The sequence below is a fragment of the Apis laboriosa genome, unplaced genomic scaffold (genome assembly GCF_014066325.1).
Source record: "Apis laboriosa isolate Shangri-la unplaced genomic scaffold, ASM1406632v1 scaffold34_cov151, whole genome shotgun sequence".
NCBI lineage: Eukaryota > Metazoa > Arthropoda > Insecta > Hymenoptera > Apidae > Apis > Apis laboriosa.
The window spans coordinates 5841592-5859609 of record NW_025222928.1 but is presented as its reverse complement, the minus strand read 5'-3'; the positions used below and the strand labels follow the sequence as shown (position 1 = coordinate 5859609).

Sequence of the window (18018 nt, the reverse complement as noted above, 5' to 3'; positions counted from 1 at the left end):
GCGATAACCGCGACGATCCATTTTCATTCCCCGCGTGATTATTCTACGCTCGTCGACTCGTCGACTTTTCGACGAAGGGCAGCTGGTAATTGATGATCGCCACTGGTTTTCGCGGCCCATTATATCTCAGTTACCCACGCCACCGACAGGATGGCGGAGCGGTTTCAATCGTCCTTTCCTTTATGCGCAATAAACACCGTCTGATGATTAAATATTTCCACCTAAAGATCTTTAAATTAATCGTATCGGCGAAACGTTTTAATAGCACGAACGGAATTAAATTGAACAGTGATTTGATCTGGAAAAATATGAATGGCGAGGAAAAATTTGTTTGAAACAAAGTGAGTATATGATTTAATTTTATTTTAATTGTCAAGTAAAAAAAACGATTATTATCGATGCTTCGAATTTTTCTTATTATTAAAAGAATATACCGAGGATCGTTCTTCGACAGATTTTAATTTTTTTTTTTTTTTTTTACTCGAAATAATTTTAATCTAAACGCATATCGAAATTTATAAATTTAACACTATTATTTTTTAAATTGATCGCGAGGAATCGCGCGTGTCACGATACGATCCCAAATACAATTGAGACTTGTGAGTGTTCTCGATCCAGTGCAATCAGACACGAAATATCAATATCATTAACGATCAGATCGATCAAGATCCCTGGAAACAGGGACATTTCTACGAACGTATATACGTAAATAGGTAGAATCGCGTCGGTTCCTCGATAGAGGAGTCGAGGAGGGAGAGACGCACGTCAGAGGAGATTTTCACGGCACCCCTTGGCGCCCAGACAAACGACGGCCAATTTACGAGCAAAAGAGAAACTTCTTTAAACTCGGATTAAAATAAGCGACGAAAATGCCTTTTCTTCTCCCTCCTCCTCTTCCCTTTCGCTCCAACCTTCTCTCATATCCACCCTCGAAATTCATTTCGCCGCTGAGACATTATTTTATTCGTCGCTACGAAGGGGGAGGAAGGGGGAGGGGGACAGTTTTCGGTGACGTTAAATTGATGCAGGGTCAGCTATATTATACAATATGATTATACAAATGATCCATACTTGATATTTCGTTAAATATCCTCCGCGTATTTTTGGATCGTTGTTGGTACAAGTTTTATCAACGTCGTATCGATCGCAATTTCGTTAATAAATATTCTCCACCAATTTTGGATTATTCTTAATAAAAAATGGCGATCGAACGATGATGAATCTCGTAACTCTTGCGAATTCTTCTCTCAGAAGAAATTAAATTACATTTGTGTGGATAAGACACAAAAGAGAATCGTGGAAAAGATGGAAATCGAACGAAATCCGGAACACCGATACCGAATCCAATTCTTTCTCGTCCCACGCGTTTATAATAAAATTTTTTCACTCAGAAACATCCCCTAAACTCGAAATACGTAGCCGATAAATTCGTGCGAATTCTCAGAATCCCCCTTCATCCCCCTTCCTCCATACCAACACGCTTCTCGTGTACGCAGGGGAGGGGGGAGGAGAGATTTGTTCACACGTACTCGAGTTCCAGTTCGGGATTATAGTTTGAAAACCGAGCAGTGGAGCAGTGGCGATGCGCGGGAATCGTTTTGTTTTTTAATCAGATGGCGCGTATCGAGCGAGAACGGGACGGGCGCGGCGGCAGGATAGGACAATAACGACGCCCTCGGGAGCGTCCAGGATGAATCCCGGCTAACGCGATTAAGCGACGCGCAACTGATTTCGCCAACTGGTTGATTTACCTGGGAAACGCGTGCACGCCGGGCCGGCCATCCACAATTAAAATACATTAACGGAAAACGAATGGCCGGCGATCGAAGGTTCGACCTTCGCGTGATTGATGAGGAGAAAAGAAAATTTTTCCCTGCGCTGTGTATCAGGAATTTTTATTAACGAGTTGTATCGTATCGATGATGGAGTTGGAGTTGGCGTTGGATATATTTAAGTCGATTTGGATTGATTGTTGATTAAAATTGGCGAGTTTTGAAAATATCTTTGATCTAGGAGAAAATTATAAAAAGATAAAAATTATATTTTCGTAGAAAATCTATTTTAAGAGGTTAAGGAAATATGGTGAAATGTAATCATATCTTGTACTGGGCATACTATCCTAAATTTTATTAACGAGTTGTATCGTATCGATGATGGAGTTGGAATTGGCGTTGGATATATTTAAGTCGATTTGGATTGATTGTTGATTAAAATTGGCGAGTTTTGAAAATATCTTTGATCTAGGAGAAAATTATAAAAAGATAAAAATTATATTTTCGTAGAAAATCTATTTTAAGAGGTTAAGGAAATATCGTGAAATATAAATATAATAATAAATATAATAATAAATATAATAAAATATATTTTTGCAGAAAATCCATTTCAAGAGGTTAAGGAAATATGATAAAATGTAATCATATCTTGTACTGGGCATACTATCCTGAATTTTATGAACGAGTTATATCGTATCGATGATGGAGTTCGAATTGGACAATATTTAAGTCGATTTGGATTGATTATTGATAATTGGAATTGATTAAAATTGGCGAATTTTGAAAATATCTTTGATCTAGGAGAAAATTATAAAAAGATAAAAATTATATTTTTGCAGAAAATCTATTTTAAGAGGTTAAGAGGAAATATTGTGAAATATAATCATATCTTGTGCTATCCTGAATTTTATGAACGAGTTATATCGTATCGATGATGGAGTTTGAATTGGACAATATTTAAGTCGATTTGGATTGATTGTTGATTAAAATTGGCGAGTTTTGAAAATATCTTTGATCTAGGAGAAAATTACAAAAAGATAAAAATTATATTTTCGCAGAAAATCTGTTTCAAGAGATTAAGAAAATATTGTGAAACATAAGAAGAAATTCGTCTTAGAAGCTACGATAGATAAATTCAAAAATTCAAAATCTCGAAGAAAGATCCTTTTTTAAACTAAGAAATTAAAAAAATAGTACTACGAAATATAGAAGAAACTTTAACCTCTTATGTTTTTTTTTACATAAAAATCCTCTCACAAACGATAAAAAAGATCGCGAGATTTTTCTTTTCACCTTCCACCCACTTTTGAAAAAAAAATTAAACAAATATCCAAGTATAAAGTAAAATACCGTAAAAATATCATCAAGAAGCCTCTACCTTTTTCTTTACAACGTCTCTTCAAACCTAAAATAAACGGATAGATAAAAATCGGAAATGGAGAACGGTGAAAAGTGAAACTGATAATTAAAAAAAAAAAAAAAAAAAAAAAAAAAAAAAGAACGAAGCTTAAAGAAATATTATTGTAACGCGGGAGCGCGAGGTGGATGGTAATGGCGCCCGAGGGACGAGAGGGGTAACGCGATTAGACCGGGTGGAACGATTCGGCCAGCTTGATTTATCCGCGTACCAACGCGTTATTGCATTAGCGCCCCGGCGACGATGCCACTGGCCAGGGCATCGTCCCGGGGACGGAAACCCGTGGCCACCGCACAAGGTCCAGCCGTCCGTGAATCATCCCTAAGAATTATGTCTTGGACGATGGTGCCAGGACAAGCCGATTTGTCGGCTGGCCGTAGAGCTTCCTTAACTTCGTAACACCAGAGAAATGGAGGATTATAAGCGAGTTTAGAAGCGAATTTCCTCCTCCCTTCTTGCTTCGACCGTGGAGCAAGAATCGGATCGTTCGTTTCCTCGAGCAAGGAGATGGAGTTACAGTGAAAGAAACAAACTTTTTCGCAGAAATTTTTTTCTTCTCGAAAAGGGCGAAATGTATGAAAATGGTGAAAACGGTGTTTTGGATCGGATTACACGTGGTGAGAGAAAGAAAAGAAGAGGGGATCGAGAAGATGATGTTTTCTGAAAGTTTCTTCGTCGCATCGACGAAAGATTTCGTCCGGGATGAGCATCGAACCGCTTCTCTCTCTCTCTCTCTCTCTCTCTCTCGCCGGGGTAATAATGAGCAATAAACAACCCACGTTTCGATGATTCAAGTTTATATATTTTAAAGCTAATAGTATACAGTGACAATCATGTATCCAAGAAACAGTCTCGCCAAAATCGAGTCCATTTTTCAATTTAATCCGCGTCGAAATTTCGAATATCCCGCGTCGCTGCGAATTTTCGAAAATTCTCGAACCGGTTCCCTCCCCGAAGCTTGAGAAAAATGTAATCGAAATTTAATCAATAGGATAACTTTCTATGGTCGCGAAACCAGAGATCCCCATTCCCCGCTCGCTTCCAAGCCACCCCCCACTCTCTACTACGAATCTCCTCTGCTATTTATATTTATATTTATATTTATATTTATATTTATATTTATATATATATAATACTTTATATTGTATAATACACACTTCACCCCGAATCGTTCACTTTATACACATCGAGACTTCCGTTTGTACTTGTCGGACACGCAGACGTGACGAGTATCCTTACAAATTTATCACCATCCTTTCAACGAACGAATAAACGACGATATTCTCTCGAGACAACCAATATCCAGAAATTATCATTCCCTATATGTGTATATATATATATATCGATCACCAACACTGTTCAACAACGATGGCGAGTCCCAAATCAAACGTTGCCAATTTTCAAGACAATTTTCTATCCATCTCTCCCCAATTTCGATTTCCAACATTGATCTTAAACTTGAAATTAAAATTCTCATCCCTCTTACACGTCCATCTCACGCACAAGATAATGATCTCTCGTTGAAACGTACGAAACCCCTCCTCCCCTCCCCTCGATACTCACCACCGTGACGAAGAAGACTCTTGAGAGAGAGAGAGAGAGAGAGAGAGAGAGAGGGGAGGGAAGGATAGAGAGATCGGCGATTCGTCCGTTTTTACGCGGGCCTGTCGAGTCCAAGGGCCTCCTGGTGACGTCTCGCCTTCAACCTGAGATCGGCGATGCTGCTGTTCTTGGAGCGCGCCGCGGCCGCGGCCAACGAGGCCGCGAGGCTGAGGGGGTGGGGGGGATGGTGGCTGGCGGCGGGTGGCGGGGGCGGTGGGGGCGGGAGGCAGAAGAGGCCGCCGGCAGCCGCGTAATGGAGGACGGCCGGATCGAAGGCAGAGGCTGGTGCGGTCGTTATGTTGCCACCTGCACCCTGGATCGGGGGGTGCAACCTCAACGCGGGAAGGTAGGGCGCCACTCGACACGGTTCCAACGTAGCCGGGGGGCTGCGAGGCGCCAGCACCATTCCACCTGCAACGCCTTCCATTCCAACCAACGTGTGGGTTATTTCGTGTGTTGTGGTAGTGTAATGTGGTAATAATGTAGTGTATGTGCGTGTTGTAATGTAAACGATTGTTTATTTCATTTTTTTTTTTTTTTTTTTAGTATTATTTAATCAGTTATTATTTAGTCAGGCATGAGAATGTTTCTTGTGAGGAGAGAAGAAATCTATGAGTTTTCTTTCGAAAACTAAGCTAAGCTGGATTTCTATTTTTCTTTTTTAATAAAAGGTTGTTATATTTATATGATATTATATATCGTGTTATCGTTGTCGTCTATGTTAAACGACAATAATTAGAATTTTTCGCTTTTAAAATTTTGTTATTATTATTATTAGTTTCTTCTAGAGGAAAATAATTATTGTGATATTTGTTTGGATAGGAAAGTGGATGAAAAACGAATGGTCGGGTTCGTTTTACCTTTGTGCAATTGGCTCTCGTGCTTGCGACACTTGGCACGCCTGTTCTGGAACCAAACTTGAACCCTCGCCTCGCTTAAACCGAGTCTCTGGCTAAGTTCTTCCCTCATGAACGCGTCGGGATAATGAGTCTCGTCGAACAATCTTTCCAATTCGGCCAATTGTTCCAAAGTGAAATTCGTTCGAGATCTTCTCTGTTTCCCGTTCCCGTTGCCGCTGTTCCGGCAATTCGACCCTGGAGAAAAAATATATTTTCAAAACTGTGGGTGATTCTAGAGAGGAAAGTTAGAAAGAAAATTAATCGATCGAGTTTTCTCGAGTAATAATTTTTCTAATTCTACCTCCTCTTTTTCGTTCCAGGGATTTTTACGAGGATCTTTAAATCGCGGGAGCGGTCAAGAGGAAATTCGAAATTTAATCACCGCATAATCGTTCACAGGTCATTTCTTCAGGCCCGGCGACATCAACATAAATTCCTTCCTTTTTACGAGGATCTTATTCAAATTACGCGGCGAGAAGAAGTTTCGATTAGTCGAAATCAGAGAGACGTCTCGTCGGAATACGATTTACATCTCTCTTCGCGAAAAACATTGAAAAACTCTTCTTCCTCCTTGGTGGAATTAACATAATTACTCCAATTTTGGATTTTTGGATTAAAAAAAACGAGGAATTTTCCGTATTTTATCGCCAAACCCGTTCTATTTTATAATTTAAAAAAACCTTTGTGCGATTATTTGATCGAGTCGATTTTTGAAATATTCAAAAATTTAGGAAAAATCAATACCACAGTTTATGCCATAGAAAATGAAAAATTTCACGTGGACCAGATCGACATGCAAAAATTTGATCGAGTTAAAATTTTCGAAATATTCAAAAATTTAAGAAAAACCATCATCACAATTTATGCCATAGAAAATGAAAAATTTCACGTGGACCAAATCGATATGCAAAAATTTGATCGAGTTAAAATTTTCGAAATATTCAAAAATTTAAGAAAAACCATCACCACAGTTTACACCATGGAATATTGATTAACAAGATGAAGAATTTTCTATTTCACGTATTCAGATCAATCGTGCGATAATTCGATCGATTTTACGATTTTTGAAATATTCAAAAATTCAGAATACAAAAATTCAAAATAAAAATTCAGAATGGAATATGATTAACACACCACGAGAGGATGAAGAATTTCCTAATTTCGGATCGGCGGTCGGTATCCTCCTCATAATTACTCCGCTAACAAATACTTACAAACCCAACAGTCTCTTAGGAAAGGTCCAATTATCCCCCACCCCAACCCCCTACCCCCCGTCAACTAATTTCTCCTGTCCATCCCAGATCTTAAAAACTGTTCGAGAAGCCTCGAAAGGAGCCGCAACTTGCTAGCCTCCGCTGTTTGGAAGAAGGGGGAGGGGAGGGGAGGCTGCGGGATAATTAACGGGCGTACGATTTAATTAACGGCTGCTTAATGCAAAGTAACTACCTAGAAGTACTCGCGAAGGTGTTTCCAATGGGGTGTTTCCTTGCGGGGGTGGTCCGTGGCCTTGGTCACGAGCAGGGACTGAGAGGGGGGAGTGGAGAGAGGGTTTGGAGGGGTGGATTAAGCGCCTCGCGTAACAGCCCTTGACGAAGGGGACGTGATTTATATAATTTAGCAAAGTGGTGAGCAGCTACGCAGCCTTGTACAGGGTCGTTAGTTACCCTTCCGTCCCCTCCTTCTGTTTAGTCTCTCTCTGTCTTTCTGATCGCATCTCTCTCTCTCTCTCTCTCGTCTTTCTACCGTCTGTCCGCCAAGATTTCCTATCTTTCTGATAAGATGGATCTTACACTTACGTGTAATCGTTTGTAATGATAATTAAGATAATTGAGAGAATTAAGAGGAATCGTTTCGTGATGATAATCTTTCGAATTGATTAATAAATTTCCACATATTCTGTAAATAAATAGATGGAATAAATTTCTAAGGATTATTTGTATGTACAGAGAATGAAATAATATTTCTAGGAGAATATTTTTGATCGTGATTGAAATCTTAGAAACGAAATTACCATTCGATTAACGATACTTTAACACCGATAACTTTATACCAACTCGATTACAATCGGTTACCAATCCATTCTCCCCCCTTCTCCCCCCCCCCCCCCCTCAATGACCGACATCCTCCTCTCGTTATCCGCGTGAAATGTATGTGAAATCTCGTTGGTCGATTTTCGTTTCGCGCTCGGAGATTTTGGGACGAGATAAAAGTGAAGAACGAAATTGCAGAAGAGAGGGGGGTGAAAAAATAAGGGGAAAAACGAGGTCTCGATTAAAACTCGAGGAGAAGTTGCAAGGATCACGATGAAGTATCGCGCTTTAATCAATTAGCGCGTAGCTACGGTAATCCAATCGGAGGCATGGCAGAGCGGATCCCCCCCCTCCCCCATATGTATATCCATATGTACAGCGGTTTAAAACCCCCTCCTGGTAAAATAACTCGCGCGGTTTCCGTTCTCGTTCCAATCATCCGCCCCTTCATCGTCAAACTACCCCCGCCGCTCCCTTTCACCCCCACCACCCGTCTGGATTTCTCCCGTTGTCGATCGTTTTGACGATATCTGCCGCCACTCGATATCTGCCCGTTATATCCATGCTTTGCGATCTCATGACCGATTTCTCCCCTTCTTTTTTTTTTTCTTTTTTGGAATTTTTCGAATATTTTCTTTTTTTTTAAATCTCCATTTTACGAAAGTTATTCCTTGGAAATCTGGATCATTCTATTTTACAGAATGTAGATATATTTTGGGATATATACGTACCCACGAATGTTATCGAAACTTTTGATTTCTTTTTTTTTTTAATAAAAATCCAAACACGAATTCGAAGTAATAATACAGTGAGATTGTTAAGTCTTGTCCAAACTAGTCATCAGAATTCCCCTTTCGAAGATTTTTCAAGCACGTTCTACGTTTCAACTAATAAAATCAGCAATGCAAGAGCATATCCTTTTACTCGTTATCTCGAGTAAAAAAAGTAAATATGGAAGAGCGGACATGGACGAGCAAACGAGTAATAGGCGCGAACTCGCGTGTCGCGACGGTCGGAAGGATAAAGCGGGAGATAGAATGGGGAGGGGAGGAAGAGAGAAGGAGCGAGCGATAGTGGAAAAGGCGAAGCAATCACACTCGGACACGAGGGGCCGCTAATTCGATTACTAAGAGCGCTGCCCTCTTGGCCTGATCCGCCGGTCGAACCGCCCTAGCACCGGCCTCCGCTTTTCTCTCCCTTTCCAAACGAGTCGAGATATCGCGGCCATCAGGCGTATAAAAGCGTCGGGACAACCATGGTTACAAACAACCTCTTCCCTCGGTTTTTTTGTCGCGTGCGCGTTCTAACTACATATGCCACGTCCATGTTTTCGTGAATTACTTGGAGGCGAGGGAGGATGGAAGAGGCGAGAAAGTGGTGCGTGGATGGAGATCCTTGGAATTTGAAATGAAGATCGAGGTTATGTGTGCAGCTACGAATAAATGTTGTTCGAGGATTTTAATAAGTGATTTAGCTTAGAGAGTAACTTTATTCGAAATTATTAAATACTGCGTTCGATAATGTTTCGTTACTTTATCCTCAAATTTTATATACTCTAAATTTTGGATTATTCTTCCCCTCTTTTTATCGTATTTCATTATCCCTTTCTTGCTTGAATTAACATGAAATGCGAATAAAATATATTCAATGTTTTTATTAATCGATTATAAATCTTATTATCTCTTAATTTTCCAAATTTCAAAATCGATCGAAATGGAATTATTTGTGAAGAAAATATCCAAGAATACAATAAAATTTGACATCTGAATGAAACGTCAAATCTATGAAGATGTGATTATAATGAATTAATGCCACATCTAATATTCTAATAATTAAACACATCGAGACTAAAAAATTTGAAAGTGCACTATTTTTTATAAATATACCAATCAAATCTGAAACTACTAATACAGCCTAAAGAAAGCAGTTAAAAATACCGTCTATTTCTTACTTCGAGTCAAATTTGCACGATTCAAATTTCACTCAAATTCCATCCATCCGAATCAATCGTTTATGTTTTCCACCCAAAACCTGTCCAGAAGAAGATTCACGAGGAAGCGAGCCGAGGATTGGCCTGATAGATAAATATGGGGAGAAGAATTCGAGGTGGGTCAAAAACTTACGGGGTCGTAAACTTACGAAAGAGAGGGAGGGAAGGGGGACTTTGACCAGGGGGCGGTCAAATACGAGCGGGTGGCGGTAAACGCCGATGGCCATTTGGGAGAGACGCGTCGTGTGCGCGAGCAAAGTGTTGCCGAACGAGGAGGAGAGTGTTGCACGGTGATCTACCGCGACTACTCTCTTTCTGCGACGATATTTGTTATGTCGCGTCGTTCCTCCACGGCTGCAGGCCGTGAAATATCGCGGCCATCCCTTCGTGACTGTCCACGGACGTCTCGCGAAATCGTCCAATTGGATCGATTGGATCGAATCGTTTCACTCCTGGACGAAATTGGAAGGAACTCGGGGAAATATTAACACGTTGCGTACGCCACTCTGCTCGCTCAACGCGCTTCCAACACGTATTTTTGAGCGTTCTAAAAAAAGTATATAGCATGCATATATATATATGCACTTTTTAACTCACATTTATAATGTATTCTTAAATATTATTCTATATTTCTTATACATCTATTTATTGTGTATAGACTTTTTTACATTTTAACTATTATTTATTATATAAGTAAAATTAAATCGATTAATTATTTTTTACTTTACAAACTTGAATAATATTTCAGAGTATGATATCTGGTAAAATTCTTTTTTTGTACTAAGCATATATATATATATGCACTTTTTAACTCACATTTATGTATTAATGTATTTTTAAATATTATTGTATATTTCTTATATATCTATTTATTGTGTAGGTTTTTTTACATTTTAACTATTATTTATTATATAAGTAAAATTAAATTGATTAATTATTCTTTACTTTATGAAACTTGAATAATATTTCAGAGTATGATATTTTGAAATATTCTTTTTTTATACTATGCATATATATATACATATTTTTTAACTCACATCTATAATGTATTCTTAAATATTATTGTATATTTCATATACATCTATTTATTGTGTAGATTTTTTTAAATATTAACTATTATTTATTATATAAGTAAAATTAAAATTAATTATTCTTTACTTTACAACTTGAATAATGTTCCAGAGTATGATATCTTGAAATATTCTTTTTTTGTACTATGCATATATATATATATACATATTTTTTAACTCACATCTATAATGTATTCTTAAATATTATTCTATATTTCTTATACATCTATTTATTGTGTATAGGCTTTTTTACATTTTAACTATTATTTATTATATAAGTAAAATTAAATTGATTAATTATTCTTTACTTTACAAACTTGAATAATGTTTCAGACTATGATATCTGGTAAAACATTCTTTTTTTGTACTAAGCGTATATATATATGCACTTTTTAACTCACATTTATAATGTATTCTTAAATATTATTCTTATACATCTATTATATTTCTTATACATCTATTTATTGTGTATAGGCTTTTTTAACTATTATTTTAACTATTATTTATTATATAAGTAAAATTAATTGTACTTTACTTTACAAACTTGAATAATATTTAAGAGTATGATATCTGAAGCATTCTTTTTTTGTACAATGGCATAATTTGCAATTGTATCTGTTTCCTTTTTCAATTCGACGAACAGACTTTACATTTTTGTATCGGGAATTTCCTCTTGCTTCTTTTATTGCTTCGAGTGTCTTTAATTCCTCGATTAATTCATCGATCGAGTCGAAAAAACATTAAAAAGTGACATCTCGTGATGCAATATATTAACGGAGCGTTGTTGTTTCTTCTCCTCCTATTCTCTGCGAATAAACGTCTTTTTACACAAGAAATAACGTAAAGAGATAACGATTTTGGACAAATATTTTATCAGGAAAATTATCCAATTTGTAGGATTTAAAATCGTGACTCTTAGATATTTTCCTTTTTCTTTTTCTTTTTAGATACCCTGCAAAATTCTCAAAAATCAAACTTATAATTTTCCAAACCCTTTCAATATCCCAACCTTCCCTTCTCCCACAACGGCCCGCAAAAAAAGCCTGAAAGAAAGCGAGGGAGGGGGGGGGAGAGAAATCGAAGCTTCAAAGCTCGTAATTCACGAAAAAAAACGTGGAGAGCCCGGTGACAGAGATGGAAGAATGGCGGACAATGCGCGCCAATAAAAAATGCAATCGACAAAGCGTTACATAGAGGGCGGTTAAATTGGATGGAAGGTCTCGGATGGAAAATCGAGTTTGAAAAAAAACAAAAAAAACTGACGCGTTCAAAGGTAACCAGAATGCCATGGTTGGTTCCTCGCCACGATAACTCTGGCGTCTATTGCGGCCGGAAACTCGCATGAATTTATGGTTTAATATGCGGCCCGCCGCGTTAGTTGTGTACGCCCCCTAACACGCTCGCCTCCGCTGGATGGAGAAAAAGGGAAAGAGGAACAGAGAGAGAGAGAGAGAGAGGTTCCATTCTCTCGGGGGTCCATAACTTTTCCCGATTAAGCGCAAATCAAAAAGCAATCTGCTCGGCCGGCAGCCATCGGACGCGGCCAAGTAGAACCATAAATAACGGCCGAGTTTGAAGAAGCGGCGAAGAAGCGGGTGGAAAACTCGTTCGAATCGTTTTGGTTTTTCCGAGAGAGAGAGAGAGAGAAAAGGAAGGGTATCTTTCTTGCGAAGCTTCCTTTCATTATTTATTTCATTCTTTTATAGTCCGGTTTTGGTGTTGAGTATCGTGTAACTGGAGATTGAAGATTGATTAATTATTGGTGATTACAAGTTGGTTATATTGATATTGTGAAGTGGAGAGAAGAGGATGTGTAAGGCATATATGTGCGAGGTTGGTAAAGGAATGAAAAAATGAAGTTATTGACGTTCAAGTGGATGTTGTTGAATTGGAGATTGAAGAGGAGGTTCAAAGTGAGAGAATTATAAATTGAAATTGAATATTTTTATCATTGAATATTGGATATTGGAGTGGAATTGTGTTATTATGAAACGTAGATTGGAGAGAAAATAAGTATGAAATTGTTATTCTTGTCATTATGTAAATTGAAGTATTGAAGCAATAGTGCTCATATTATAGAGTGGATATTGAAGATTGAACAGAAAGTGTATGCAATAAGTTGGCATCCAAATGGATATTGCAAATTGAAGATGAAGTTGAAATATAATGGAATAAATTAAAATTGATATTACCATTGTTGTGTATACAACAAGTGAATATTATGAGATTGAGAAGGAGAAATACGTGATAACTTAAAGTTGATATTCTTGGATAATATTTGGAAGGAATTTTTATGGAGAATATCTCTTATTACTTGGAAGAAATGCAATTTTTGGTGAAGCCAAAAGGAGAAAATTTGAATTGAGAAATCTAACTGACTGAAGTAATGTTGAATTTTTCTGAAATATTTGGATGGAGAATCGATCGAGACGGAAAGTCGTGACAAAGGAGGATGACAGGCAGGAAGAAGAAAAGTGCAAGTGGTGGTCGGTGAACGGTCGTTATTGAAGTCGACTTGGCATCTGGGTAAAATTGGAGGTCGGTGATCGTTACGTTGTGAACGGTCAGCTATTCCCAATCACTTCTGAGCTTTATTGGACGACGTGTTGAATTATAAACGAAGATCGAACCCTCCGACGATACGTGCCCGAGGTTCCTGACCTTCTTACCATCGAAACACAGAACGAATATCATCTTTAAAACCTCTCGTAACACCAATCGTATCATTCTAGGTATAAAATATTCAAAAATATAATATTCCATATACTCGAAAAAATTATAACAAATATTCTTCCTTTTCTAGCAATTAGATAAACAATTTCTACACTTGGAACTTAATATTCTCATCAATTAATTTAAGATATTTTATCTTGGTATAGTCAACACAAAAATATCTAAAATAATTAGAATCCAATTATTTTCCTCTTACAAATATTTTCTTTAAAATCTCTCGTATCATAAAATATTCTAAAATATAACATTCCATAGAATTGCATTTGCAACTTGATATTCTTAAGTCAACTCAAACAAACAAACAAACAAAATATCTAAAATAATTATATAATCCTCCAATCATTTTCCTTTTATAAATATTTAAAATCTCTCGTATCATAAAATATTCTAAAATATAACATTCCATAGAATTGCATTTGCAACTTAATGTTCTAAGTTAGTCAACACAAATAAACAAACAAACAAAATATCTAAAATAATTATATAATCCTCCAATCATTTTCCTTTTATAAATATTTACTTTAAAACTCTCGTATCATAAAATATTCTAAAATATAATATTCCATGCTCGAATTGCATTTGCAACTCGATATTCTCATCAATTAATTTAAAATATTTTATCTTGATATAATCAACGTGAACAAACAAACAAAAAATATTTAAAATAACTAAAATCTTCCAATCATTTTTTCTCTTATTAATACTTTGTTCAAAATCTCTCGTAATATCAATTGTATCATTGTAGATACAAAATATTCCAAAATATAATATTCCATGTGCTCCAAAAATATTCTAGCAACTAGAAAAATAATTATTAATATATTTTTCTATGCTTAATTTGCAATACTCGATGTACTTAAGATAATTTACTTTGAAATAATCAACACAAACAAACAAACAAAAAATAATTAAAATAATTAGAATCCTCCAATCATTTTCCTTTTACTTTCTTTAAAACTTCTGGTATCATTGCAGATATAAAATATTCTAAAATATAATATTCCATACTCGAAATTGCATTTGCAACTCGATATTCTTACTTTCTTTAAAACCTCTAGTATCATTCTAGATATAAAATATTCCAAAATATAATAGTTCCAAAGTACTTCAAAAATAATTCACAAATATTCTTCCTAACAATTAGAAAAATAATTATCAATATGTTATTCCCTTACCTTTGCCACCTTCTTCCTGCATCAACGACTTCGAAACCTGTGACTGTATCTTCAAATCCGAGGATTTCGCGTCGTTGGAAGCGTGATTCTTCAATTCGATGCAAGTTTCAGGACTGGCCGACCGATCTCTGGAGATGGGTGGGGGCGATGGGCTGCATCCCAACAATTTCCTCACGGACAGCTTTAATTCGGGCGTCTTGAGGGGCGGCAGGGCGTCGGTTGTGTTAATCGCGTCCTTCGCCTCCTTGCTCTTGGTCGTGACCGAGAGGTCTTCCGGTTGGAGGCGGCCTTCCGGCGACGGCGGCTCGTCCACGCTGCTCCCCTCGACGCTCGACGGATCCTGGACGGATTCGCGTGTCGCAGCGCCGACATCTGGACAACCATTGCCGGAAATCAGTTTCTCTACGCCGCTTTCTCTCGAAAAGCGTCTTTCGAAAGAAGAAATTTCTGTTGGAATGAAACGACGGAGGGGAAGGAAATTCGGACGACACATTCGCCTCGCGAATGGCGAAGAGAAAGGAAAGCGAAAATTGTGAATTTGAAGAAGAAATGATTTTTGAAGATTCGAGAAAAGAATTTGCAGATTGGATTCGAAGAAGTTATTCGGATCTTTGAAGTACTTATTATTAGTCGTTTCGACGTTTAAGTGGTTGGATACGAGAGAGCATTCGAAAAGAAGTAGCATAAGTCGAAGCGTCAAATTTTAAAGAGTTTGCTTTCAAACTCTTGAGGATTCAGGATTCCAACTGTTTGTTTGACAATCATTTTAGAGGTAGAAGAGGCACGTTCGCGATATTCTTGGAGACAAATAGTGGGAAGCGAATCGTGCATGAGGATCAATTGATTACTGAACTCACTGAATAGGAAAAACGATCGTATCGGAGAGATCTGTTGGAACTTTTTTCGCGAAGACAAGAACTGCACGAAATACTTCCTTCGTTTCTTTTCTTTTTTAGATTCTTTCTTTAGTTGCACACCAATCGATCGACGATTGACAAAGAAAAAAAATGGAATTGATTTCTTTTGTGGAACAACAACAATACGCTTGATAAAACTTCATATATATATATGCAAACTCTGACAATACAAGTTATCGTAATTTTGTCGAACGACCATCAGAGCTGTCGTCTCGATGCCATCGATATTACGAATACTCGATTATATTTCGTTTGAAGAGTAAAAAAGTGTTTCAATTTATTTCTCTTGCTAACCAAAATCCCCCAACTTTGTCGTTCAAGAAGACTTCATGTATATATTCATGTACCACCTACTTCCAAAACCTTCACGTTCCTTCGATCATCTTCCACCATCGCGGAACAACCACATCCACCCACGCAATCTTTGTGTTTCGCACTTTCGATCGATCATCCACCCACCCACACTAAACACACTAAACCGAGTCACCACGTGACGAAGAACCGTTTCGAAACCAAGAAATCACCAACGAAGACCAACATGTAATCTCGAAGAGAGGAGGAGACTCGAAGATCGAGAGGTCTCGAAAAGAGGAGAAGAAAAAAAAAAAAAAAAGAAAAAGAAAAAAAAACTCTCTCGAAAATGATATATATGAAAACGTACTCGATTCGTTCTCCGCAGGATCCCCGAGCAAATGCGCGACACTCAGGGTGATCCTCGCGGAGGGTGGCCGTTCGGTGGTTGTCCTGCATGCCGCGTGTTCGCCAGCCGCGTTGTCGAAGCTCTTGGAGACGAACTGGGCGAGCTGCTCCATCCTCGCGGAGAAGACTCGCGCGACGACGCGGCACTCGCGTCGACCTCGTCGCCGAGGACGGAGAGCACCTCGAGGGGGTGCACGGTGGTGGTTCTAGGTGGTAGCCTTGGCGCTCGGCGTCGCGACGCCACGCGTCCCTCAGGACGCCATTCGGACGCCGGCCAATCCGCGCCCTCGTAGGCGTTTCCGCTACGCCCTCGCCTCTTCCTCCCCCTCCCGTTTCCACCACCGTCTACCTCCACCCCCAACCCCGGCTCAAACCCCCACCGCCCCTAAACCGACCCTCATTAGCATTTGCGCCCGCTTTTCCACCCGCGAAGCGCAAACTACCCACCTACCGATAGCCCTGCTCGCTGCTATGTTGCCTCTCGCTTCTCCGTCTCTCTCTTCGCTTCCCAAACTAACACCTTACTTGTCGCCGTGTCTCTCTCTTTCTCGCTCTCTCTTTCTTGTCTCCGCGCTTCTCTCTTTGTTTCGCGAACTAACACCTAGCGATAGCCCAATTCCATCCACTGGCCACCGTTTCAACGTGTCTCTCCTTGTTTCGCAAACCGACGCTTGGTTTTCTACGTTGGCCATCGTTTGGATGCGTCGTCTGCGTCTCTCTTCCGTTTACGCGTTTCTCTGTCTTTTGCGAACTACCATCTAGCGATGTAGTCTTACTTGTGTTGGCCACCGTTTCAATGCATCTCTGTGCGTCTCTCTTTCTCTCTTTGTTTCGCTAACACCTATAGCGATAGTCCAATTCCCTGGTCGCCGTTTCGATGCGTCTCTCTTATGTTTATGCGTTTCTCTGTCTTTTGCTATCTACCACCAACCAATAGCTCGGGTCAATCTTTTGTATCTATGCGTTTCTTTCTTTGTTTTGTAACTAACATCCAATGTAGCCCAAGTGTGATCACGTGCTTATGTTTCTCTCATGTATTTCTTTGTCTTTTGGAAAGTAATATATCGTATAGGTATCCTTGTATTGAGCGTTTGAATGCGTTGCTCTTTATTTCACCAACTATCATTCAGCGATAAACCTGATTCCCTATGTGTGTCTCTTTTGCATCTACGTGTCTTCTGTCTCTCTTCGTTTCATTCACGGTACACATTGACAGGTAGACATCACGAACAATCCTCATTTCGGCAATCACTCACTCGGTGGCGTTGGGGTGTTGTGTACTGTGTGGTGGACACACGTCCCTCGTGGATGATAGGTTAGGTGAGAATGATGCTCGTTCACGATCCCTGTCGATCATATTCATGTCGTAGTTAGTAGATGGGGTACGATGATCGGTTTTAAATGATTTAGTACTGTTGATCGTCACTTCCGTGGATATTTCGAAGAGGAGATGATGTAGGATTTAAAAGATTTTTGAAGTTGGATAAAATTGGATTAAATTTTGTGTAAACTTTTGTAGATAGATAGATGTTGCAGATAGATGTTGATGGAATTTTTATTTACAATTAATTTACATTATTGAATTCTATTTTTTAACAGTGTCGTCATGATTTTGCAAATTTTACAATTTTATAATAATTTTATAAGGAATAAGAAAAGAAATAATATATAATCTTCTTTCATTTAAAATTCGCAGTAACTTAATTTAGATTCA

The 18018-nt window shown here is 38.4% G+C and overlaps 1 protein-coding gene across 1 annotated transcript; it reads right to left on the bottom strand.

Moving 5' to 3' along the window:
• Positions 1 to 4843: 4843 nt before the first annotated feature.
• Positions 4844 to 16417, bottom strand: LOC122714717 (short stature homeobox protein 2-like). Its single transcript, XM_043936328.1, has 4 exons — positions 16267 to 16417; positions 14689 to 15060; positions 5652 to 5885; positions 4844 to 5211 (listed from the first exon to the last, which is right to left on the bottom strand). The coding sequence occupies exons 1-4, from the start codon at positions 16415 to 16417 to the stop codon at positions 4844 to 4846; spliced, it is 1125 nt and encodes a 374-aa protein (XP_043792263.1).
• Between the last annotated feature and the right edge of the window lie 1601 nt (positions 16418 to 18018).

Bases quoted from the DNA above. Each gene is read 5' to 3' on its own strand.
- LOC122714717 (XM_043936328.1), bottom strand. From the start codon at position 16,417: ATGGAGCAGCTCGCCCAGTTCGTCTCCAAGAGCTTCGACAACGCGGCT. The intron at 15,061-16,266 runs GTACGTTTTCAT...ATGGTTGTCCAG, and splicing joins TCCTGCGGAGAACGAATCGA to ATGTCGGCGCTGCGACACGC. The intron at 5,212-5,651 runs GTAAAACGAACC...TTGGAATGGAAG, and splicing joins CGAGAGCCAATTGCACAAAG to GCGTTGCAGGTGGAATGGTG.